Below are 27,109 nucleotides of genomic sequence, written 5' to 3'. Positions count from 1 at the left end.
TACTAAAAAAACAGGCAAATGAAAACTCTTATAACAGATGAGACACAAGACATAAACTGTGGATCCCTGATTGTTGTCTTACACATACGTAAGACTGCAGTAAAATATGAGAACTTGTAATGGTTAACGTAAAGGACATGTGATAAACACAAAGTACTTTATCCTCAAAATGATCTTATTTAGTAATACTGCATTATAGAAAATTAAGACTTTATACACCATATGGGAAAGATAATAAATATTGGGTATTGGTTGTTGGTTTCTGCTCTCATTTTTACACATTTCCTGATATCTGAAAAATAAACAATTCCACTTCTTTTTGACATACAATATTTAATAATGTTGACAGTTATAGTTAAGAAAAGTAGTATGTTTACAAATTACCTATCTGACATTGTGATTTAAATTCATGTTTGATATAGCACTTTTCACAAAATGCCAAGGAAAAAAAATAGTCCTTCTGGCTTACAATACATGACTCCAGATTGCATTGATAATGCACTCAAGTAAGTAAACTGAACATATAATTCATACTATGATTGGATTAATCATCTTTTTGCAGTCACTTCAAAGTACATTACATTACATAAACAAAAGGTTTAAAACTCAGACCCAATTACATAGTATGTGATAAATTAATACCGATAAGACAATAACATGAGTAAAACATACTGGCCAATACGTTAGCTGAAAGATTACTGCCAAAACAAATTCAATTTAATAATAAAACTAATAAAATTAAGTTTAGTATTAGACTGGCTACAAATAATTCAAGAACATAATTAATCCTACAGTTATATAATGCAAACCAAAACATTAAATTACCTATATATAAACCATTAAGTAGTATAACAGTCAAAAAAATCAAATTAAAAATGGCACATCTTTTGATCAAAGAAGTTTCAGTAATATATCAAAGAGAAACTAACACAATTCAAGATCCTCCACAAATTCAATCCAGTCCAAATACTTTCCAGGTCTATATCTTCCTCAAGTAAAATATGACATGTTCACCTATGCATGGCATTAAGGCAGCATGACAGTTTTTAGATTCAAGGACTATCCACCTTAAAGAATCTCTATTCACTCAACAAAGTACATCATAATTGCACAAATCCAGCCAGCATATACAATTAGCTATGATCAGTTTAAATTTCCAGTATTTCCTTTAAAGATATAGGATTTGAGGTTTACAGTGGTGGGTCTGAAGATGGCTGTCTTAAAGTGAAATAATGAAAAACCTACTAAGCTGCAGATTTCAGGTATTATACTCCAAACCATGTTAACTATGAGAACACGTGACAATCACTACACTTGTAAGGATATGAAATCAAATTTTAATGACCTGGATGTATAGTGGAATAGACTGTAAAATGAAGATGTGCTGGATGCTTGAGCTTATCTAAAACAAGGAGTGGAGATATCCAGTCTGGTTGCTAAATATTCCACACATCTGTTGTCAACAGTACTCTAACATCACTCATCTCCAGACATAACAAAAAAAGCACTTTCATTCAACAAAAACAATCCTCCCCCTAAAATACAAATAATTAAACTAATTAAGACCAAGTAGATCGGACGACACATCTCTTCAGTCCGAGACAAACAAAACTCAAGATATTATTGCTTCAAATAATTCGCAAACAGTGACTGGAGACCACAAATTTCAACCAACAACTTTAACCCCTAATACCTTTTTAATTTAGACACAACTTTTCAAATACCTTAATAGAGACCACACACAAATAACTGGGGTAATAAATAAAATAATGAGACTTCTGAGCAATAAAGTTATAATTTCCATCAGGACTGTACAACTTGGAGTCTCAGAAATTAAGCCACACTGCCCCCATCTCTTATAGTTTAGTGCTGATGTATATTATTAATACATGATTAACACCAGAAACAAAACTGATTATATCTACTCTTTTGACTCCCAATGAAGAATCAGGTCACAGTTGTTATGAACTGTATTTATCATATCATTACAGTACATATAAAAGAAACTCAGAAAATTACATTGCACTGACATATTATTTTATCAGCTTTTATCATAAGGCATAAAATGGAAGATTATAAGAAAACTTACAAAATATAAATGTATGAGAAGTGATGCTTGACCTTCAGCAATTTTGTGCTTAGCATGGATTCTTGTAACCTAAAAAGCTGTGAAAGGCTTAAACTCATCTATCTGAAGTTTCAGTCACAAAATAAACATGTCATGGAATAAAAATCACACATTAATTAAAAAAAGAACATTTTTAAATTAAATTTGCCCATGAAAGAAATTGCAATATATACATGACAATTCACCAAACTTGTAGTTCAGTATTTTTTTTCATATCAATGCTAGAAGAGAAATGACCTAGCTGTATACATAACTGCATTATCAAAAGCGGTCTGTTTTCACCAAAGATAATATGTACAAAAGGGGAATTTAAAATAATTGTTTATGCAACCACAGTTGTACAACACAACACAACACAACATGCTTGATGCCAAGCCCACAATCATTTACAACATGAAACAGATGCTATTGTTAAAAAAGTGCTCTGAGCTCTCTTTGGTAACTAGCTTGCTTGGTAAGAAAGCTACACTACACTAGCTGACACACATTCTGCTGCGCTCATATACAAACATCTCACACTCACACATTAAAACTCTTGGCAAAATCAAAACTGAAGCTATGAGCAATTACTGTTAATATTTGTAACAGAACTGCTAAGCAGAAAGAGCTTATCGAGAAATCTCAATCATTTAGTGACCAGACTAGTTTCAATTAATTATCAGAAGCAATTATTAAGCATTCCTCAAGAGCTGGTGTGAGGGAAGAACACCTTATTGGCCCATCCATGACTGTAAGTCTAACTGCTGTGATTTCCTAGGAGGAAGGCAACCTGTGTGACCAGGAGTCACTGTTGCCCAACGGGAACCAGTCCCATTGCTGGAACACTTGGCTGCAAAATAACCTTGGCCTATCAGTGCAATAATGACCTAACACCATTATTGAAAAACACTTAATCAACAATGACCTTGGATCACATCAGCATGATGACCTCTAAGAACACTTGGAACACATTGTTACTCAACAGTGATCTCAGAGAACTTTTGTGTAACAACATGCATAATCTGGTATAAAGTATACCTTTTGAATGTCAGTATAGTCAAAGAAGTATACCTTTCCAATCTTGTTACAATAAAGGCCAAGACATTGAAAAAGTATGTCACTAAATATATGTAGAATGCTATTCTCATATAAAAAGGTGTAATAAATTATGCTGCTAGACATTTATAAGAAATGGACTAGAGCTAATGAGATATACTGCCTAGGGCTGATCAATGCCTTATAGCAGTCCTGATCATACATAGATTAACAAATTTTACCAAAAAATCACTATCGCTTCAAACACCTGAAAAGCATATGCATGAAGGGCCAGTAGGGATACTCATTCGGGATAACATCTGACCACTTACTTCCAACACAGGTTAGGATACCTGGCTAAAAATGGCATTAACTTCAGAACATTTTTTTCCACTTCTAATATGAGGTTACTGTAGTAATCTTGAATATCAGGGGGATAATTTGATTTTGAAAACACCATTTATGGACCTTTGTTATATAATGATGCATGCAACATTAAATTTGAATAAACTCTAACACACACCTTGTGAAGTAATTTAAATGCAAGGAAAATATCCCATTTACTTTTCAGGATTTTCTTATATTATACTGTACTGAAATAATGAGATCATTCATTGTAACAATCTTATGAATATATATTTCTGTTGAAGATTACTGTGTTCTGGGATGTCACACTGCTTCTGTAGTCCGAGACTACACGGTACAACATCCCATCAGACAGTCATCTTAATCATTGCCATCGTGAGAACTTGAAATCTCACCTGCGTTACGTCGACAAATTTTATATTTACTTTTGTGGCCTCACACAGTGATTGCTTTAAGAATTAAATGTTTACCTAGCACTAAAACAGACTGTGAGGAATAGCAAGTAATACAATATAGAAGAATTCTATACAGCTGAACTGTTTTCTATAACCTGTAAGTCAATTACAAACACACACCAACATTGTTAGTGTTACAGGAATACAACAAATCAACCTATTAAGAATCATCTTTGTTTTATGGAACAAGTGGAATGAACCAGTACATGTATTCAGAAAACATTTCTGTTCAACATTAAACAGTTCTTTTTCTCTATATATAAAGGTATGTATTGTATAGTCTGCAGAAAGCCACAAAAAGCAGAGTCAGAATTACTTCTGTCATCTAGACCACAAAAATGACTCACAAGCATGATTCTATTTCCCATCATTTTTACAGTGAAAACTGTAGGAGATAAGAATGAATCAGTTGATAAAGTAACACTTCTGATGCTGCAACTTGATAATTACTTCTTTAATAAGACACTGAACCTTTGTAGGAAACCACATGCGTGCATGCACACACAGACACACTATCAGATTGATGAGGAGGTTAGAAATATGATACACTACAAAAATGGCAGCAGGTATGGGAAGGGAAGAAGAAATGACATGCCTTCCCATTGCAAAACAACATAATCTAACAGTTGGCAGCCTGTACAAGCTGGTTGTTCTTCCTCCGGAATACCGAAGTAGCCTATACAAATTTTACAAGTATACATCTTTGGTTTACCTTCATTTTAAACATGAGGGCTGCGTTTCATATCAACACCGTTTAATTTCAACACATGAAGAAATATTTCTAGATTATATAATTTGATTTTGTTAATCATTAATCATGAAACATCATAGACTAAGATACTCCTTGATGTGGAGTATGCATGTAATGAACTGACCCATATCTTTCAACTATCCTAAAAAAATTATGTGAAAAAATCTGTTGAAAGGTATAAGGTGCTTTAAAAAAATTGTTTTTATGCCTCAAAAAAGTTGGTGAAATTATCATAATATAGGTTACTAAAAATACCAGCAATGCCTATGGAAATACATACAGTACATGTGTTTCCATAAACATTTTGCATGAAGTGCATATAATTAATGCCAAATGGGAGATCATGGCTATACATTTATCTACTGAAATATTCATTGGATTTTGATTACATTTTATTTTGGGAGACTACTATGTGCTACTGATTAGATATGTTAAAAAATCAACACAATATTTCCAAAGAAATGAATGTTAGTAATGCAACTTGTTTGGATTTGCATTTTCCTTTTTAGCTGTTATCCAATCGCATGAAAACAAAGTACAAATATACATATTAAAGAGTTAGAATCTTTGCTGTAGTTTTATACAGGAATACTAGAAATGTACAAAAATGTGGCTAGTCAGCATCTGATGTCCGTTGGTTAGAACAGAAATTCTGACAGGAAGAGAACCTCTCAATGAAATCATAATTCTGACCCAAAATTTATTATACCCTAAATTAGATTACATATTTTAAATGTGGTGGGAGCCTAACCAACGTTTGCACTGTGACAATTTCTTGACCTTTTGTGCATTCCTTCTCACTTAACCCACTTGTAGTCACATGCCTCCCAAAAAGTACCTACATACCAGAATTACAATGGCAATTCTTTTATTGGTGGCCATAATCATGGCCTCCCTGTAGGTGTGATAACCTCTTCAATTAGGGAACTGCCCAAAAACCTGGGCCTTTTAGGCTTGGGTAGTGCCATGTACCTGGTTACCATAAGCACCCAGTACTATATTACACTCAGGAACAAAATCAAATATTCTGTAGCTTCCAACTGTCTTAAACATGTTGAGCAAGAAAGCAATAATACAACATTATACAAATTATTATCTTGGATAATGAACAGTGTGTACTTGATATGCACAATTTGGGAACTGGTTCTCATACCTATTACGGATCTGGAGTAAAAGGTACATTTAGAACTTATGAGACATTCCTGATCAAGCTGTAAAAGGAAGACAAATATCAGACTATTCCTATGCAAAGCCAGAAAAAATAAACAGCCGACACAAGGAAATGTCCAACATAATAACTGTACAGTGAACTGGTCAGTCACAAACCTTTAGAAAATCAATAAATCAACAGACAACAAAACAACAATGAATGAGGAAGCATTAACAACACATCACAATCACAAAAATATTTCAAATAATTTTTTTGTTAATTTTAACATAATGGTAGATATTGCACTGAAATTCTGTATTCAGGTTAAAATTAGAGTCCTATATTAGGAATGTTTACAAACCACAAAAGTAACAGTTCTCTAAGAAAATACCATACCAAAATATATCATAATTCACAGACAAACTGTATTTATCCAAATACCACATTTTCCCAAATAAGATGTGCACCCAGATTTTGTGTATGTGTGTGTTTGTTGGGGAAGATCTTCCACCCTTTCATTTGTACAGAACTTTCTGGTCACAGTACAATTCCCCTTTTCATTAGCTTCACTGATGCAAACATTTTACGAAAAAGATGCAGTGCAGTATTTGGATAAATATGCAATTTGCTTAGCCAACACATCTGACAGTATTTCATATTTAACCATTCCTATGCAAGACAAGTATTTGAAATTGTATCCATATCTTTTTTAAAAAGAAAATTCCCAACTTAACATCGAAAAGAAGGGCAATCGTTCCTAAATGCAGAAGTGTAATGATTTTGAAAAGGATATATGATGAAACATGAAGATGTCATAACAGTAAATAAGGCATAAGAAAAAGAAATTAATGACTTCCCAGTTTTTGATGATGACAGAGTATTGTGGTGGGTTAGTCTGCCCATGTGTAGATATAATTTCTCCACACTGTTAACAAAGAGGTCCACAATATGGCATCAACACAAAAAAACATGAAGGTAAGGTTTATAGAAACAGTTATTTCCTATTTATAGTAATTTTCTGCAGCAAAGGTAAGTAACTATTGTCAACAGACAGCAGCTTCAAATCATAATATAAATGGCAGGTATAGAAATACTGAGACGTTAACCATTTTGGAAGACACATAAGACAGAATATAATAACAATTAATTACACTGCCCATGGCTGGCTAACTTACTGTAAATGTTAAATTTTTATTTTCTATTGGTATGATGAATATATGTTTAATCAAAAGAAAAGATTGGATAGATAAAATTGATATTTTGACTATTCTGAAATTCTTCCCCAAATTGGAAACCACTCAGACTTCATATGCATGGTCTTGTACCGTATTACTCGAAATCTGTTCACCTATCTTAAAAATCAAGCATTTGCCCATCACGATTAGAGACTTTTATTTACATACACATTGGCAAGAGGAAGATGCGTATACCCCTTTTATGAACTACATGATGTATTACTCTTTGAGGACTGATAAAACTGCACTAAATTTGTTGAAGTGTGATTTCTGCCCCTTCCATCTTGTACTTATCTCAGCTTCTAGATTTCTAATCAATGCCTGAGACTGAGTAGCAATATTATTAGATTTACATTTTTAAAAAATATATTCAACACTCAATTTTGGGGAATGTACAAATTTGTCCTGTACACATTCCTCTGCTTGTGTGTGGCCATTTCACATCTCACAAAAACAAACACAAGACACATACCACGTCAGAAACAGAAACTGATGCGTTATTTTATATTTATTCTGTATACCTAAATATTCAGCCATCTCTTAATTATCTTTCTTACAAACAGTTCATATTCATATCATTCCAGCACAGAACTAATATCTTAAACTCCTTGACAAATCTGTCCAGAAAACGTGTATTTTCTCCAATACTGCTGAACTGTTAAATGTTCTTTGTCTGAAGTTAATTAGAAATGATTAATTGTACATATATACAATAAAACGCAAATTATGCCTGAGCAGATTATTCATGGCATGGATTCTGTATGTTGAAGAAATAAATAATATAATGAAATCTATTAAATAGTAACAGATCGCAAAGTACAGTATTAATACCTGTTATGAGATTCTAATACATCCCAACAGTGCATGTGTTAATTTGATTTGAAAGTGTGGGGGAGGGGGATTCTGGATCAAACACTTGAACCTACATGCCACATCTTAGAAGTGGTTGGGTGTATTTCCATGTGCTAGTTCATAATTTCTTTTCAACCAGCCCATGAATATTTAGATAACATGTTCTGTCAGAATTAGTATTATACTTTTGCGTAATCTGCATATTTAAATAACGCAATGAACTGTCCCAAATAATCCATAAAAAATAAGCAAGCAAATTACACATGCATAACACAAGAAATTAAGTTTACTGTTTATACCATCCTCACACACAAAATATACACAAAGTAATATAAATCATCCCGTTTAGGAACATTTAAACCAAATACTGCTAGAGTATAATTTTAACTACAAATTTTGCCATGATCTAAGCAATGAATCACATTGAATAGTTGGATGAACAGGGTTAGATATCAAGGATTGTTTAAACCTGAATGACAACATAAAACTGAAAATGGTCACCAAATATGGGATTCATATCATATACATGCGGAACATGTTGATACAGGAATACACCAAACTTACACCATGCACACACACTTTACAAAACATGGTATTAAAGAAATGATTTCTTTACTGCCTACAACACACATGTATTGCTTCAAGTTCTTAAAAAAAACAAGCAAAAATATTTACATGCCTCAAAATATATGACCGTAAATAGGAAGAAATGTTCACTCTGCATGGAACAGCAAAATTCAGAAGCTGCATCTGGCACATCAGAACTAAACTAGGTCTACAGTAAACATTATTACAAGTGCATTTTTGTACTATGCAGTCACAGAATGTATTAACAAAAAAACAACACAAATCTTAGTTTCAGCAGATTTGCTCAGACGTATACAGGGGTGGCTAACATTCCTGATTTGGGTAATCAACATGATCAAGATACTTATGATACAAACTGCATGCATTTAGCATTTTGATACCAGTTACATAATTTCTACATATTAACTTTACAAAGGGATGGTTTTCTAACCATTACTATCTGACTGAAATAGACGTTTATAAAGACATAGAAACAGGACCTAGCATGAAAAATAAAACTTCATACCAGTATATAAAGAATAGAACATGATGCAGCATTTACTTTCAGAAAGTCAATGTATCAGTCTTATTACTTTTAGTATGTTTCTACATATTCACCCTATTTTCTATCAGACAAATATGCTCAGTGGCAAGGGTATTATGTGAACTTTTACACCCATTTGCTAAAACTGCATTTTAAAGAGTAGAGAGACATGTGACTTGAAAGCATTGTTTGACCACCCCTGCTCGGCATAACACTGGTGGGATGGAACAGCGGAAGCTTTCTCGAATGATGCCGAACTCAACTAAAAAGGAGAATTTATTCTTTCATGTTATAACAAGACTAAAAGTTTTAAGAAGCAAATAAGTAAGGTACGAAATTTAGTAAATTTCACTCAGGTTTGGATAATGCTACCTCCCTCTAGCATGAATACAAAATAACCCTTAAACATTCTGAAACAGATGATAGAAACAATAGCAATTTCATAATTTTTCATTCAGTAATAAGTTATTTTCTCAGTAATACATAAAACTATTTGTGCATATAATACATTTCAATGAGGTTTATTTTCCTTCAAAATAATTATTCACAGAACTTGGACTGTGAGATGTCAAGAAGTTCATTACTATGTCTATAGAAGCACAAAATTAAACAAGATATGACAATCTGCAAGGTTAGAAAACTTTGCATAATTTCCATTTGCAACTTGCGGTATCCTTCTTCTTCCACTCAATCTAGCAAATTACTTTCAGAATACATCTCGACACAGCTGTCATTGTTTGAACTCCTATACTTTCAAACACAAGGCACCCCCAAAAATCTAGCTTCATCTTTATACAAATTGTATTAATTTTAATATGGTTTCATATGCACCGTTTTCACTCAAACAAAAGAGACTGTTGTTTTACAACAAAACTTAACCTGGATGGATCATACATCAAGTTCACCTCAGAAGTGATTTCCTGCAGCTACAAGAAAAATTTACAATACATAAAAGGTGCAAACCAAAATATCTAACAAACTGTTTCAGCCTACATACACATGTGAAAAATAACAAACAAAACAGACAGTCGTGTAAAACAAAACAAGCATATCACCAGGAAGATTAAAAAAGTAATATAGGAATATTACCTTGCATTCTGACAGCACCAAGAGTGTCAAATCTTATTGCTCTCTGTAACATTGGTCCTTCAATTTGTATGATCTGAGGTAAAACATCATTTTGTTCACAGCTTAGAGCTAGCAGCACAATGACTTGTGTAATGCACACACACACACACATATATGTAACATTATCAAAACAAAACAACCGGGAGTTAACAACGATTTGTCTTCACGTAAATTATTTCAACTTCAAGCTGACGGAACTTCTTTTCAAAACCCTGCAGTATTCTTCTAATCCAAATGACTGAGGTATTCAGATGCATCACCACGACAAATTGGACATGTTCTATTGGACTGTAAATACAATACAAAACAAGCAAACAGAATATAAGAAGACAACAATAAATCATCGTGCGATCTAATGGCGGAATAAAATTAGTAGATCAACGCTACGTATTCTCTTGGTTGGCAATCTGTCACCTCCTTAGCTTTTGCTTCTTTCAAATCAAACAAGAAAAGTTTGATTTTGATATCTTAATGCAAGTAAGGATAACTAAAGCCTATTACTGTTACAAAAATGTGTGGGACTTTCCTTTACTTTCTTTACTTGTAGCTACGAGCTAACACGAGTATAACACTAATACAAAGTAAGTATATTATAGTTTTGCATACTTTAATGTTTGAGATTTTAAATATGAAACCAATGACAAATTCAAATCAAAAAAGTGACATATATGCTGGTAGGTATTAATGCAATAGTACAGCGTAAACCCACCTTGAGCCATTTATCGACACACTTTGCGTGAAACTCGTGTGAGCAAGGAAGAACTCTGAGCATCTGGCGCGATTCAAAATCACACATGCAGACCACACAGGACGTCTGGTCTCCGTGACGAGAATCTGGATTGAATCTGAACAAAGTATGTTATCAGATATTATTTCAAAAAGAAAAAACTTCAATAATTTTAATCAATTTATGCATTAATGACCGAATACAATTTCAGAAATTTTAGCAATTGAAAAATACTCCATTTTTCCAAAGTTTCCATAAATCTTTTCTGACTGCCTTTGAACTTCTCGGTGTCAGTGTAGTCCCTTTTCAGAATAAAGTAACTTTTATGAATATCTTGTTTATGCTTTCAAAAGTTATATAGTCCGAGCTACTGAGAGTACCATAAAAAAACCACAAACAACAATACGCATGCCTCTGATTATCAAACCAACTGTGAGATCATCACTTACTTGTATGACAGAAGCTGTTCAATTTCCACCTTAGCCAAACCCCTTGGCTTTGCCTCACCCAACCTCTCTGCAAGGTTCAGCAGTGCTTCATAGTTCTCCGTCTCTGTTGAATCTGGGCTTCCCAGTTCTGCCTGACTGTATGGTGACAGTGGTGGATTTGAAAACACCGCTCTGCAAAATAATAAACATAATTTCTTATATCTTCATAACTAAAGCATATATTCCTGTACTGTAAGAAAAGATGACGATATACTGGTAGTTATTTCAGTAGCCAAAAGAATGTTATGTATCGCTTACAAGACACGCAGAAGCAGTCCTGAATATACAGCTGGACCAGGTGGAAGGGTATTTCCACGCCACTGATGTGTACTAACACGCCTACTCTGTGAGCTCGGATGCCTGGTGCATGATGGTATATGGTCCAGCTGACTACCTCGTGCCTGTAAGTTCAAGCATATATTAAAATTTACCAATATCTGTATCAATACGTTCATGTCTTGGTAGGATCTAACCTAAAGACGCCCTGAACAACCTTATCGTAATCAGTTCTGCATCACAACCTTATAACAATCCAGCCAGCCATGTGTCACAATAGATCACTTTCAGACCCCACAGTAAAGGCTTGGTCCAAAGAAGCCAGTACAATTTTCTACATGTTATGAACAAGTACAATAAGAATTAGGGGTGTATTCACACATAGGCACCACAACTTGAAGGTCACAAACTCCACAGATTCCGTTCTGACCACCAACTCCTGGTAGACATAACCCCTAGTCCTCCACTGATACGTGGCACCGCGGTTGTCCGGAACAAAATGCCAAAGAATAAAAATTCATGTGTCCGTCAGGAAGTGCGCGACATCAAGCAAGTGACGGAGACGTGGTCTGTGAAATACTGCAATTTTTCTCTGACCTGACATGGCTGATCATTCACTTTTAGTCCCACAAAAACTGTAAGTCTTGAATAATTCTGATAAGCGTATTACAGCTTACAGAATATGCGTGATGTAAATATTACTTTCCAAAATAAAATTTCGCAACCTCTCAAAAGTCTGAGTCCCATATAACGATACTTACCTCCGAGAGGAATATTGGGGGTGGTGGTGATACTTGAGCCAATGCAGCTGCAGAAGGATGGGGGTGGGGATGGTGGTGCATTGAGGGGTGAGGACTGGGATGTAATGAGGGGTGAGCAGTGGGGTGATGGTGATGGTGGAATGCAGGTGCATTACTGCGATGCTGCTCAGTCAGAAGTTCCATGTCCACACCATCTGGTCTCTGCAACATAAATTTGTTAGTGCATATACAAGGCAAATCATGGGTTCTTTACAGATATACGAGGGGCAGTCAAAAAGTTCCCGGAATTGTGGTATAGCACATACGGCAACGCTTACCTGATCACCTTCAAAGTAGGACCCTTGCGCGCACACACACTTGCTCCGTCGATCCTGTCATTGTTGGAAGCACCGGCAGAAGGCTTCGTTTGGAATCTTCCGGAGTTCGGCCGTCGCATTCGATTTGATGTCCTCCATGGTTGCGAAATGTGCCCCCTTGAGGCCCATTTTCAGAGTAGGGAACAGCCAGAAGTCACTCGGAGCGAGATCCGGAAAGTATGGCAGTTGGGTGATGATGGGAATGCTTTTCTCAGCGAGGAATTGCTGCACAACCAGCGATGTGTCGAACGCGATGGCCGAACTCCAGAAGATTCCAAACGAAGCGTTCCGCCGGTGCTTATAACAATGGCAGGATCGATGGAGCAAGTGTGTGCGCGCGCAAGGGTCCTACTTTGAAGGTGATTAGGTAAGCGTTGCCATATGTCCTACCATTACAGTGCTATACCACAATTCCGGGAACTTTTTGACTGCCCTACGTATGAAAAGTTGAGCTCATATAAAGAACAAGTTTGATAAGTACATGGTGTAGCAGAAACATACATTTCAAGTATAAAAGTGCATCTCAATGTGCTGTTCTGCATACCTGAGGTTGCAAATGCTGATGTGGATGTGCATAGTGTGTGGTGTGGACTCCCGGTGGCACTGGTAGAGGGTTGTGCTGTGGAGGATAAGTACCAGGTTGTGGCTGTGTTAGGAACGCTGGGTAGGACTGATGATGGTGGTGGTGGTGATGATGATGCTGCTGCGGCGGCATACAGTTCCCAAACTGATGAACCTGCAAGATAAACACGACCGTGATATGAGAAACTTCATTATGTTACAAAACGTAAAAGTTAAACCAGCAGACTGATAATTTACGCAACTTAAAGACAACATCCCATTTATGTGAAAACTGAAAACCTACCTGAAGGGCTTCCTACATTGAAAACTCGTTACATGGTTGATATTACAAGACTGTGCTGTTTATAAGACTGTCAGGATGTTTTAGACTACTATACTACAAAAAAACATACGGAAATTGGAGGAAGATGGGAAAAGGTTGATGTCCTACAAAATTCCACTTCGTTCTTGCACATATCAAAGTTATGAATACGGTGGTTTTCAGACTTACTTGGCAGGTAGGTGGAAACTGTGGGCAGGCATAGAGTCCGTGTAGCTGGCAGGCACCGCTGGTGCCAGCAGAACACACTCCAGACAAGTGAGGAGGAGGAGGTGGTGGTCCTGAATACAGCGGCAGAGTATGACGGTGATGATGAGGAAGTGGGACTGGAATGGACACAGGCACCTGGTTCATATCCATCATCACCGCGGTCGGCTGGTGCGACACCCCCGTCTGCGGGGTCTGCAGGAATGCTGCTGGGTGGTGAGAATGGTTCAGAGCATACCCGTCCTGATTCCAAAGTGGGCCACACTCATGGTATCGTGTTCGCCTTAATGGAGGGCTGAAACAATGCAATTTAAATCTTGCAAATCATAGGATTAAATTCATAAATCAGATATATTACAGATACAATATGAACAAATGTTGAATATGAATTAAAACAGCATCACTTTGAAAGCATAAAATTTAAGACACTGAATAAGTCACCTTTGAGAAGTTCAAGAAAATGGTGAAATCAAGTAAGGGCAGGTATACAAAAGAGAGTAGTTAAAGGACACAAATACAGCACGAACACTCACAGAAGAATACTGAAAAACGGAGAAAGGATGTTCACAAGACTCGTGCTGTCAGAAGGACCAATGGGTGACGAGATGAGAAAGCATCTACCACAGCGCTTACTTCTGCTAAACTGTTAACCCCGGAACTGCAGCTCGTCTGGTAGACCCAAAATATTGGGACTTAAACTCTTATTCCCATTCTATAAAGTTAAACACTTGAACTCTGCCGCATTTTCTAAGAGTTTATTAGCAGTTCTTGTCCTGTATTCTCACCTCCCTCTGTTCCGGTTGGAAGGCTGGTGCCGAGGCGATCGTCTGTGACTGGTCACTGCATGGTCCCAAGGACTACGTGGGTGTGGGGGTGGCGTAGTATTTGGAGCAGACAGTTCCAAGATTTGGTGGTGGCCTCCCCGCGATACTCGCCGCCGCTTGCGAGACGGACTCTCACTCTGAACAGAAAAGCGGCTTTCCTTTATAGTAGAACTGTGCGAAGACAATTTATATTACCACAACAATTGACATGCGTTAAATCCAAATCATCCACAATACTCCAATCTACAAAATTATTTTTGCAGTCACAACTATTCAGCACAAAATCAGATAAAAAATTAAAAAACAAGAAAATAATGTTTAAGGGTAGGGATTTTATATGCAAAGAAGAAATATCAATGACTTACTGGTTCCACAAATACACCTAATCTGGTAATAACACCATAAAGACATAACGATGATCTGGAAAGGTAATAACTGCGATGTTTCTTAAAAAGGCAGCAGGAAATTAATTCAAAAATGAAATAACTAATATGGGAATTACTGGATCTGGAGAAAGTGGTGGTCACAAACTTCATACATTTGTTTTAAATCCTTTACATGGTAACAACAAATAAAATTTTCACTTACCTTCCCACTGTCATCTTGGCTGGACGCATGGTAAAAACTTGGAGAATGTTGGATTTGTACTGGACTCAATCGCAGCTCTGGTAAACAGAATTTTAAACTTTAATTAAGCGAAACATCTCATTAACTTCAGAAGTAATCTGTGTAACACACACACACACACATTCTATGTATAAAAGTAAGAAGACAAAAATTAAAACTTGGTAGGCAACTTTTAGCTTCGACTCTCCAATGTCAAAATCTGCCGAGTGGTTTCACAGATGAAATGTAGGCGGATGGATGTTTAGATGAACAGCACAATTTGTTATCTGAACATGCTGTACAAAGAACACACAATAAGACTGGAAAGGTCCACTCTTTTGGGGGACACTGACACTCCAAAGGCATTCTTCATGTTACATGCAACCAGGATAGTGGGCGTACAGGGATATCCAGGCCTTGTGGACAAAGGAAAGGAAACCCATGTTAAAAGCCCCTGAAGAAAAAATAAATAAATAAGAAAATTTGCTGGGTGCCAAGCCCCAAAAACGCAAGCATACCTGGGAAGGGCCTGGCTGGTGAAGCCATCAGTTAAATGATTCTGGTTTGGACATTGGTTGTGGGTATTACCTGGAGGTATGCTGAAGGGGGTTTAGTCCCATAGGTGGTAAAACCCCTCGAGGGTGATCCAGATCCTCCTGAAGCCTTGATGACCTAACCTGAGATGGTATATGCTAAAGGGTGTCCAAAACAGTGAAGGAAGGCCAAGGAGACAATGCCACTGAGGGTAAAACACCAAAGTTATGATGCCCTGATTAAGCAAAGGCCTGCAGGCACCTGTGGAGCCCATCATGGTTGATGCCCTGTGAGGGCAGAATATATTTCCAAAGCCCTCTTCCGATAAGCACGGGATAAAAGGCCTAGGAGCGGCACAGCACTAGGAACACAAAACACAGGGGGCCAGGCCCCAACACAGCAAGCATCTTCGTGAAGGGCCTGATGTTGATGAGCCAGAAGTTGATCTTCGCTCACAATGGAGCGTGAAGAACGCCTAAACAGATATGTATGAGAACCTCACCTCCCGTGTTTCGATGTGGGGAGAACTCCAAGCCAATACCCCCAGAGTGAGGAAGTCCATCCATGGTGCCACTCCCAATGTTAGTGGGGCTAAGATTCAGCAGGGATGCTCCTCGCAGAGGACTCTCCTGCAACACACATAATCAAAGTTGTCACATTTATGGAAACTTTATCCACACTGCAGAAATTTGTCGTCCAACAAGAAAAAAGGAAAGAGACAAATTTAAAGCTACAAAAATTCTACATTAATCAGAATTCTCCTCGGCAACACAAAGTTTTTTTCAAAACTTCCAACTTTTCGAAAGCTGCAAGCATGTTACTTGCCAAAAGAAAAATGTAAATACTCATCAACACTTTTAAATCAAGAAGTTAGATGTTTAATAAACTTACTTTTGTATGTAGGATTTGAGGTTTTCACAGTGTCGAGTCTTCTGGGTTGTTGCACCGATAAATGTCGTCGCCCTGATAACAGAGGCAGTATGACCTCTGAAACGTTGGTGGAAATCTACCAGACTACACGGCGCAACAACCCAGAAGACAGAAATCTTCTTTACTATTGCATGTTTTTATATACTCCATTCTGTAACCTTGGTAACAAAACCTTGAGTAACCATCACAATGGCTTGAGAATAATTAGCTCCCTTCATTCCAGCAACTCTACCACTGCTTCGTTTAAAATAATACATATTTTGAAGTCTATAGGTCCATTCAGACTCGATCATTGCCTCCTACATCTAACAACTATCATAACCCACAGTTTTTTCAATGGGTAGTTCTCGACAGATACTGTCTCATGTATGAGTTTATTAGTTTCGTTAGGGGTAACAACGGAAACCTACAAACATTCCACCAATTCCCTGATTAATGCAATTTTTCAATAGGTGGGTATTTGCCCATGAGTCCCATCACTATTTCTGAACAAATGTGGCAACACTGTAAGAATATCAAACATCAACTCCTACCCTACCTGGCCACACACGTTAATATGTAAGGGTGGTGATACTTGACGTCTCTCCTGTATGCCACCTCCTGCGACAGGATCTCCTGAGTACACTGTGTGTCCTTGAGTATTGGGGCTGAGCTGGGACCCTGGTCCGTGACCTGGCTTTGGGTAACTCTGGTGAGATAAATATCCAGAGTCCTTTTGGGGGATGTTATTTCCTGTGATAGGTATTGGTGGGCAATCTCTGGAAAGTGATCATAAGGAAAGACATTATAGTTTTTATTTTTTCCGTACCATACATTTTAATCCAAACACCACATAACATATGTTTGATACCCAACTGAATTGCCTTGAAGTTAGATGAAGACCTATAAAATCACATGAATCTGCAAAATGCCACTGGGCATATCTAACAACAAATAAAACAATTCTAAACTGATTTCCATTTATAATATAAAATACAGGCCGAAAAGGTTGTGGTTCACCGACTGGTTCACAGGTTATTTAATAATGCCTCAATCAAAGACACAGAACCATGTTATACTCTTCTTATCTTTATTATGGACAGCAGCGTTATGGTTTCTTTTTCCTAAATTTTTCAGAAGATTTTGAATAAATCTTTTGATCCAATATTCCTAATACCAAACCTTCTGTAATATCAGCAAGAGCTGTATGCATTGTCATGTCCTTGGCTTGACCATTATTCATTTTGCTCGAAATAGTCCTTAACCCACTTGTTTTTTTGTGGCCAGTATATGAAGAGAAAAAAAACTTGTATCTTGAATTACAATAATTCTTTTATAATCTTTTGCTCTTTCAACATTTTTTGTAACATGTGATGCTAAAACACCAGCTTCTTTTACGCTCTCATTTTGCAAAAAGCGATATGCTGCCTTTGCTTCTGACCAACTTACACATTCTTCATTAACTGAACTTTCAGGTAAACTTGTCAAACTATCAGCAACACTTACTAATCGGTCTGTTAGTCTTTCATCAGAAAGCATATCTGATCAATTTTATAGATACTGCATTAAAACGTTTCTGTGAAATATCCATGCCAAAGACACATGGGAGGGCACTTTCGAAGCAACTGCTTACAAATTACACATAATCATAACCCATACGATGACAATAACTTTAACTGCTGTAGAAATCTCAAACCCACAGAAAGTACCTCTCCCGGCTAGTAACACTTTCAGTGCGGTGATGTTTAAGACGTATTCAACAGCCACTGATCTTGAACTCAGACTACTAATAAGTCACGTGTAGCTGAGCAACTCTTACCCAGCACTGTAGCATGGTTCGTATTGCCTGAAGTCCTTGGGATAAGAGACGTGACTCACTGGCCAGCGTGACTGGTGGTTTGGCCGACTTGAGTGATTTGCAGAGACGTGACGAGTAAACTGTGCAGAACTTCTCACTGATGAAGAGCGATTATTTGAAGACATCCCTAACAAAATAAAATAACTACTAAATAGAAACTCAATGTAAAACTTCTCAGATATTTATGAAAAATGAAGTACTTTCACTTAAGAACTCAATCTGAGAGTTTGCAAAACAATTCCTGATACAATTTATTAATTTCCTAACATTTGTAGAATTTGCCATGCACAAGACAAAACAGTTGATAGTAGTTCAGTACTACAATACACTAATAGTCAATGAAGAAAACTAGCAAACTATAATAAAAAATGGCCTTAACATTACCATATAAAACATGTAACCTTGACTTTATTGACAAGTATCCAAAGAAATGCTGTTTCTCTTGGTATACCATACACATGCACAATATTAAATACATTACTGTCATGTTACAAATCACATAATGCCACCATCATAGCTGCAAGTATTTGTAAAGACAAGCTTTTGTTCTCACAGATGTCTGAAACTGGCCTATCAACCAAATTATTGTTTGATGAGCGTCAGTATTTCAAACCTACGTAACATGTCTATTACATATGCCTTCAACAATTTAAGTACAGGATGGTGTAAAACTGCACTGCACAAAGGGGGCTTCATAATCTGTACCCTTCACCAATTATCAGATGGATCAAATCAATGAGGATAAGATGGGTAAGAAACCTGCATACAAAATTGTACTTGCAAAACTGGAGCAGAAGAGACCAACTACAGATGTGAGGATAATATTAAAGTAATTCTTAAAGACATAGGGATGAGGATGTGAATTCACCTAGCTCAGGATAGGATCCAGTGGTGAGCGCTTGCAAACATGGTAATCTATGGGTTCTATAAAAGGCAGCTTGACCCTGGTGACTGACTGCACTGCTGCTTCTAGTAGAATAATGACTTTTTTGTACATTTACATTTTCCTGATGTTCATTTCTTCGAAACATTGGAAAGTAACTCCTTACTTACACAGTCAATCTCGCAAGAATACTTCATTGAAAAATGAGCCTTCTCGTTTTGCAAGTCTCCTTACTGTTTCATGGGTGTAATGTTGTGTCGATCCTGTACTTGCTGAAATCTCATGTGGGTTATATACACATTATAATAGGGACAAATATATATATATATATAGTTAGTGGCACAATTCTGACATGTTTTAGCATCCCTAACCTAGCTTTAATTTTATATAAGGAAATCACACAAACGAAATGAGTTATAAAGCACAATACTTACTGTAGCATGCCCTTCAAGGAATATTACCTTGATAATTTTTTGCCCGGACCTAGGATAGCTTCGTTATAAATATAAGTACCATTAAGGATGATGCCCGGTATTGATCCACTGATAATTCTATTTCCAACATTTTTAAGATTATAATTTTTTTCTTACACCTACAATTCTTTGTCCAAAATATCGTTTTCAACTAACCTGCGAATATGTAAAACAGGAAAACTGTTATCTGTAACTGCTTGACAAAGCAGTTTTACATAGTGTTGTTGATAAAACTCACTAATGAAAATTATTTGCACTGTCCTTTAGAAATTTGAAACAATTTGTCTTGTAGAAACGTTTTCTGATAGTAGTATTACCAAACATCAGACACAAGCTTCCATTTTAAGCTATGCCAAGTGATTCAACTTTCCCTACCCCCGTCTACGAACGTCTTACTGATTGCGTTACCACTGCCCCATTCCAGTTCTCCCTTTACTCCCCTTGCTTCTACAAAGCCTTAGCTACATGACCATGGCCGTCAGAAACGATCTCTCGTATCAAACTAAACTTTACCACGCCCACATACAATACATAACCAATCAGAGCTCGATATTTCTTGACTAACACCGCACCCAGGGTTTAACGTCATTAATAACACTGATGTGTTTCCTCATAAATAAAACTAGTGTTCTATAAAGAAAAAAACAAATTATTGTAGAAATATGTATGTCTAAAATGTTCTCTATTCTGCTCGCATTAATAGTTGTTTATAGCAAAACAATCCGAATATACACGAAGGACACCGAGATATACTTGTCATGATTTGACAACTACAGTCATGTGACTAAATTCTACAATATTATTGGTGTTACGTCAGTCGGCAAGTTTTGTTTTCCCATTGTTCATGACGCAGTTCAGTGATATAGCGAAGGTGTTGGAGTTAGCTTTGCCGTTGAGAAACATAGTTTTTGTATATAGTTTGTCGATTGTGTTCGTCAAGCTCGCGGTCTTCATAATATTGTTATGTCTCTTTAAGAGGCAGTATTATTGGCAATTTTAAATAATTTGTAATAATTGAAAGAGTGTTTTGAGTTGACTTTGGAATCTGGACAAAGAAGCCATTTTGTTTGTATTCAAGGAAGATGTGTTTATGAAAGCTGTAAACAGCTGTTGTGACTTGACGTATCGATTTACGGCACTTGAAGCCATTAACTGTAAATGCATTGTGGTGCTAAGACTTGTGATACATCCTACAAAAAGCAAAGAAGAAAATCCGTAAAATGCTTCGATTATCAAGCGTTGCCAAGGTCAAATTGTAGTGTTGGAGCGTTGGCCTGATTGAACGCTCAAATTGTGTGATCGATAAAAAAAACCTATGTGCTGAACTGTTGGATGTGTCGCTTTCATTGAAATTTTAATGACAAATACGACAAAAATGGTAGAAAAAAACACTGAAAGATACAGTAGCCCAGGTTCTCATGGACATAACAATCGCCATAAGAACCATGACAGGCCTAGAATATCAAAGAGTTCCACCTACTTTCAGGGTATCGTCACTCCGCCAAGAAGTAAACATCGAAAAGTGGAAACTCGTCGTGAAGATGTCAGTGAACAGGAATACAAAGCAAACCCATCCTCTGAAGCTGCAGTACAGTTATCAAATACCACAAGACAGGGCTCCCCCAAATTGAAACCAAGAGCTAGTCCGTCCAAGGAAGGGAGCCCAAGATTTTCCCCAACGCTTGGAGTTTTCTATGCTGGTGCCAAGTTCAGTGAACCACCATCACCTACTGCACTGCCCAAGCCACCTACTCATTGGACATCTTGTATGTACATGGCATCAGGGACTACATTCCCTCTGATTTCACCACAGAGACCAGAGAAGTGTAGGGAAATATCAAATCAACTTAAAATGCTGCTGAATGTTTCAGCCTGACTCTTCTGATGCAGGTCACTAATGGGTGGACTCTAAGAGTATAAAGTGCAAAGATGTAATCATGTATTTTAGAATATGTATAATGGGAAGCTAAACTGAATGTTTTGTAGTTTCCTTTTTATGTGGGAAGGTTTATTTACTACACAGTATGTGGGCAGAACAATGTTGATGCATCTTTGGTATTGTTATAGTAAAATGGTAATTTTTAAAAGCTGTAACATGAAATTGTTTGTGTAATTTTTCTATTTCTGTATCAAATACTGCAATTGGCAAATCAGTATGGAAAGAAACATTCTTTCCAGCAAAGATAAAAATCATTGTTTTGCTCACTTATGTAAACATCAATGTGGTCTTTGTAGTTTGACTGCAAGAATTGCAGTTATAGTAATAGAGTAATTTCATCTTTCAACTAATTAGTTGTGAACATTTCAAGTGTGGGTTTTGTGTTCAGATTTTCAAAATTCGAAATCATAGAGCAGCTAGATTGTTCTGAGAAGGAATTCTTAAAATTTTAATGAAAGGAATGAGAGGGATTAAAATTTGTATTTGTCATCAGACAGTGCTGTCTGCTTGAAAAGTTTTTCATCACTACTGAATTTTTAAATATCTGATCAGCTGTTTCATTATAATGTGATTTCCATCTTTGGATAATTTAGCTCTGGAATAAATATTTGTTATCAAGTTTCAATAGTCTATAAGTGTAGGTTAAGTGGTTTTTAATTCAGACACAATGATTAAAAGTGGCTCTTGCCATTCAGAAGTTAAATCACAGGTAGACCCACTACTGTATCACTCATTCAGTAGAATTTGTATTAGGAAGGTTCTTCAGATTACTTAACAGTAGTAGTAATTTCTACTCATTTCCATATAAGTTAGTGTTTCATCATGTCCAAATGACCTTGAGAGACTGAGCAAAGATTTGTATTAGTATCTAGTCAAAGAGGTCATTGATTTTATACCACGTAGATTGTAAATATTGTGTAGAAGATAATGCTATTTTTTAAATTGTCTGTGATGATATGAAAGTTGCCTGTAAACTTTAATTGTATATGGTATGTTTTTATGATCTGAGGGAGCCACCCTTTTATTGTACAATGACTAGTAATAGTCATTTGTTATATAGAGATACTCAGGTTTTACAGTTCCTTCCATGTGATAACAAGGTACAAATGCTTGTTGACTGCCTCTCAAAAGGTAGAATTAATTCAGAATTCATTCCATAAAGTTGGAAAATCGGTGGACTTATGTCCTTGTTGGACTGTGTGGGATGTCTTCCCCCTCCCCATTGAAATTTAATAGCATTTGGAATTGGACATACTTGAGAAGGATGTCGTCTAGGTATCAGGAATGCAAGATACACAATGAGGATTCTGCAGTATATGAGTGACTTCAGTGCATCATGCTCATGCAAGATTCAGATGAACTGTTTTAAAACAGCCTCTGGACCGCTGCTGATTAATTTTGTAACATTCCATGACATGGGTTTGCCCTCCCATCTAATAACATTACATAAACCTTCAATCTGTTCATTTCTCACTGAAGCCATCTGCCTGTGTACAGTGAAAGTTTATAAGACAACTTTCAAATACCTAAAGGACCAAGTGAAACACTAACTTCAACATTCGAGTTTGAAGTCTCAGCGTCCCATCTAAATGCAGTTCAGTACAAAGTATTCGAAGAGGAATCCTTCGTCTTTCAGTATCATCGCATCATTGGGCACTGCTGACCCATTGTCATCAAATCAGTAGAAGAAAGCCAATTATTGGAACTGTATACAATGTATTGAGAAACACTTGAGAGACATTTAAGAAGAAATCAAGATCATTGTGTCTTCCACATAAAAAATGTTGCTATGTGCAATAATTTAGGCCTAGCAGGAAGTGATATTGGTTGCTGTATAATTGTGTATGTCCTGTGTTCCTTATATTTTTGTTATGTATTTCCTAGATCTCAATACTTATCCTATCACTACCAGTATGTCACATTTTCCTTTCTACATCAGCTTCAAACCATCCTTTAACCTTTGCCAAAGAAACACTCATGCTAAACCAGAAATCCCATTATTTTCTTTTTAAAATTTTACCTTAAAATCAATGAATCCTAGGTTTTCTCTTCTCAAAAATTGTTTATTCTGTTTCCTTTAGGGCCCTTTTAAGGGCCCACCAAAAATATCACAAAAGAGCAAGTTTGTTGTGTACAAACCAAACTTTTTATTTCAGTTGTGCACAGTGATGATGCTTGCAGAAAGTGGGACCTACTGCAGGTAAGCAAGTATTGTGTTACTTGATAACTTGTATGCTGAATAATCTTAGTATGGGTCATGGGGTTATAAGTTAATGGAGAAAACATAATTTTTTTTCCCCGGCTCGTGATATGTCCAGTGGCGGGGCTTGGTATCAAAAGTGTTAAAACTGGGTGCTGGTTCTTGCTCTTGAGTGGCCTACCAAATGGTAGCCCATAGCAACGTTGCTTTCCAACAACATGTATAAATTACAGGAGCCAGGATAACTAAGTCAGCATAATGACTAGGCTACAGGTAGATTGGGATTTTATTCCAGTCAGGACAATTTTTCTGTTCACAACAGAGTGGCTCTGAAGCCCGCCCACCCTCTTATCTAATGAAAAGTTGTTGTATAAAGTGAAGCTTTCGCAGCGACTGAATTTTATGAAAGAGACTTGGCCTTCAAGCCACCTGACATGGCTTGTAGCCCGAGAGTCTTTCATCAATAATGGTTTTATGTGAGGCATGAAGTTGAGAACTAACCTACATCTAATGCTATTATGGTAAATAAGACATGGAGCTATACCTTCACTCCCCCATATAAATGTATGATATGTTACCAGAGCACAGGGGATAACCTTATTTTAACCTACAAATATTAAGTTGGACCATAATGAAATGTTGCAACTTCAAAGGTGCTGTAATGCAGCACCAATTTAATTTGTTTTAAACATTCAAATTGATCAGTGATTATTCTGGGTGTTTTTGATTTCTTTTAATTTAACTGGTTTGTAGCTGATATAAGTAGAAATTTTATTTAAAATTACTTAACTGATTTACTACTATCAAGTTCATACTCTTTTGTCTTTCCACCTCATACCTTTAAAATAAAATTACAATCTACTAAACTGTAACTTTACCTCTTGTAATTGCAAGAGGGTGTTTGAGAACAGGTCAGTAGAGAAAATATTTTGATCAAAGAAGGTTCACTTACAGAGGTTTGTGAAAACTAACAACAGGAACTTCATAATTTATATTCTTCACAAAATACTGAGGATGGTAAAATCACAAACAGCAAGCATGGCAGCGATAAGAAATGCATTGATTGGAAGCCTGAAGGGAAAAGACCACTTGGAAAACCTGAGAGTAGGTGAAGACAGTATTAATGATAACCTAAGTGGCATAAAGAAAAGCCCTCAATAATATCAAGAACTGATGAAACATGTTAAGCACAAAGCAGATAAGAACTGACTAAAATAAAAACACTTTTAGACCTATAGCTGTGATTGGGGAGACGGGGGCAAAAACCATCTGCTTCAAGACTCGTAAATTAACATAAAAATATAGGCAAGAATGTAAGTAAATCTGAGTGTAACATGTCTATTACTTTATCACAATGTCTACTACCGCCCTTCAACAACTATTTCTGTGCTACAAACAATTCTACTTTAGTACAAATTAAGCATATAAACACTTTTTGGCACTACTGACTATAACAGAATTTATTTACATTCCATACATCCTACCATAGGCCTATGCCAAGGATGTAGAACAGGTCATAGCACAAATACAATACTTGTTTGCAGTACAAAAATAAATACATAGTTATAACAGCTATTTACAGATTTTTGGAACTACAGTATTACAGCAAAATAATTATCACAAGAAACCATCACCATTATTAATTACATTTATTTATAATAGTTGAGACTTTTTAGGCAATGTAAATTCTTCTACTGAGTAGGAGTGAGATAGGAGATACTCTTTTAAAACTGGTTTAAACATTTTTATATCATGATTTCAACTTTTGATAGTAGGTGGAAGATTATTGAATAACTTAATAAAGTATAGCAAACTAATTTTTGATATTTACTGAGGTTAGAATTTGGCACATGAAGGTTGTATCTGTATATTGTTCTTATATTTTGGATAAATTAATTTGTTTGAAATTTTTCCACGTTATCCATGTTTCATGAGTGCTGCAACTGTCCTCGTAAGTTTAGAGATAATATATTGAATACGTGTTTCCCAGTTTAACTTGTAGGCCAAGAAATTTATTGTTTCTATTTCTTCAATGATTTCATCATCATAACATATATTTAGATTTACACAAATTCTGTTTATGTAAGATTTGAGGTTTTCACAGCGGTGAGTATGAAGATTTCTGTCTTCTGGGTTGTTGCGCTGAAACGTTGGTTACCATCGACCAGTCTACACAGCGCAACAACCCAGAAGACAGAAATCTTCACAAATTCTGTTGTTAGTACAAAATTTAATGAAATTTCTTTTGTCAGAATTTAATGTGAGTTTATTGGAATTAATCAATTTGTTCAATCTAGAAAAGACATCATTTATGCAGTTTTGAAAACAGTCAATTTCTGGATGTGAAATAATAATATCAGTATCATCAGTAAAGAGTTTAGGTTTAGATTGACAGTTGATGGTTCGTGGCAGATCATTGATATATACAAGAAAAAGCAGAGGACCAAGTATTGAACCTTAATGAGAACTGGGATACTAATGAAGGCAATGGGGGAAAGCACATAGAAGTCAGTAAACTGTAAAAGACATGCACCACCCAAACAATTTAAGACAGAGAAACCTCAGAGAAAGAACTGTTACCACATCATACACTTTCCTTCTCTGCCGAACGATACAGAACTCCAAACGTATGTAACGAACAAAACAGAATATAAACTTCACATACAGCACATAAATATTTCAAAATTATCAAATTTAATTATAATAGTCTGTTAGATATATGAACTATAAATACGCAATTTCAAAAATTGTCTCATTTCGTCTATTGTTTATGCAAGACTTTCCAGGTAAAGTGTATTATGTTTGGCACATTATTATGAGGTACACTTCTTGAGTAATAAATACGGACCTTTTCCATAAAATTACAACATCAGAGCTGAACACCACAATCTCGCTCACACGTACACAAGCACGAGCACCAATTAAAACGACATTCATTTCATACTGTCAAACTGTTATCAGAGCCACCTAGACCTAG

The 27,109-nt window shown here is 36.2% G+C and overlaps 1 protein-coding gene across 3 annotated transcripts; it reads right to left on the bottom strand.

Annotated features, from left to right (window-relative positions):
• Positions 1–313: 313 nt before the first annotated feature.
• On the bottom strand, positions 314–27,071 carry mura (ring finger protein murashka). 3 transcript variants are annotated; one of them, XM_087353676.1, is made up of 13 exons: positions 26,981–27,071; positions 18,599–18,764; positions 17,339–17,558; positions 16,373–16,499; positions 15,319–15,395; positions 14,692–14,867; positions 13,871–14,201; positions 13,343–13,534; positions 12,443–12,643; positions 11,664–11,806; positions 11,367–11,537; positions 10,900–11,035; positions 314–10,478 (listed from the first exon to the last, which is right to left on the bottom strand). In XM_087353676.1, exons 2-13 carry the CDS (start codon positions 18,760–18,762, stop codon positions 10,416–10,418), a joined length of 2,001 nt encoding a protein of 666 aa, XP_087209802.1. In that variant the 5' UTR covers positions 18,763–18,764; positions 26,981–27,071; the 3' UTR covers positions 314–10,415. The 3 variants fall into 3 exon arrangements, with proteins under 3 accessions (XP_087209802.1, XP_087209801.1, XP_087209803.1); XM_087353675.1 differs by lacking the exon at positions 26,981–27,071 and adding an exon at positions 20,150–20,505; XM_087353677.1 differs by lacking the exon at positions 26,981–27,071 and adding an exon at positions 19,955–20,143.
• Positions 27,072–27,109: the final 38 nt, after the last annotated feature.

Source organism: Zootermopsis nevadensis, unplaced genomic scaffold, assembly GCF_977971745.1.
Source record: "Zootermopsis nevadensis isolate Lab colony 2312 unplaced genomic scaffold, Znev_1.0 Znev_ptg000022l, whole genome shotgun sequence".
NCBI lineage: Eukaryota > Metazoa > Arthropoda > Insecta > Blattodea > Termopsidae > Zootermopsis > Zootermopsis nevadensis.
This window is presented reverse-complemented; position numbering and strand designations above follow the sequence as displayed.

What these genes read in the sequence shown, in the direction of transcription:
- mura (XM_087353676.1), bottom strand. Translation starts at nt 18,762, where the DNA reads ATGTCTTCAAATAATCGCTCTTCATCAGTGAGAAGTTCTGCACAGTTT. An exon ending in ATATTAACGTGTGTGGCCAG is followed by an intron (nt 16,500 to 17,338) that starts GTAGGGTAGGAG and finishes TGTGTGTTGCAG; the next exon opens with GAGAGTCCTCTGCGAGGAGC. An exon ending in TCCAACCGGAACAGAGGGAG is followed by an intron (nt 14,202 to 14,691) that starts GTGAGAATACAG and finishes GCATTGTTTCAG; the next exon opens with CCCTCCATTAAGGCGAACAC.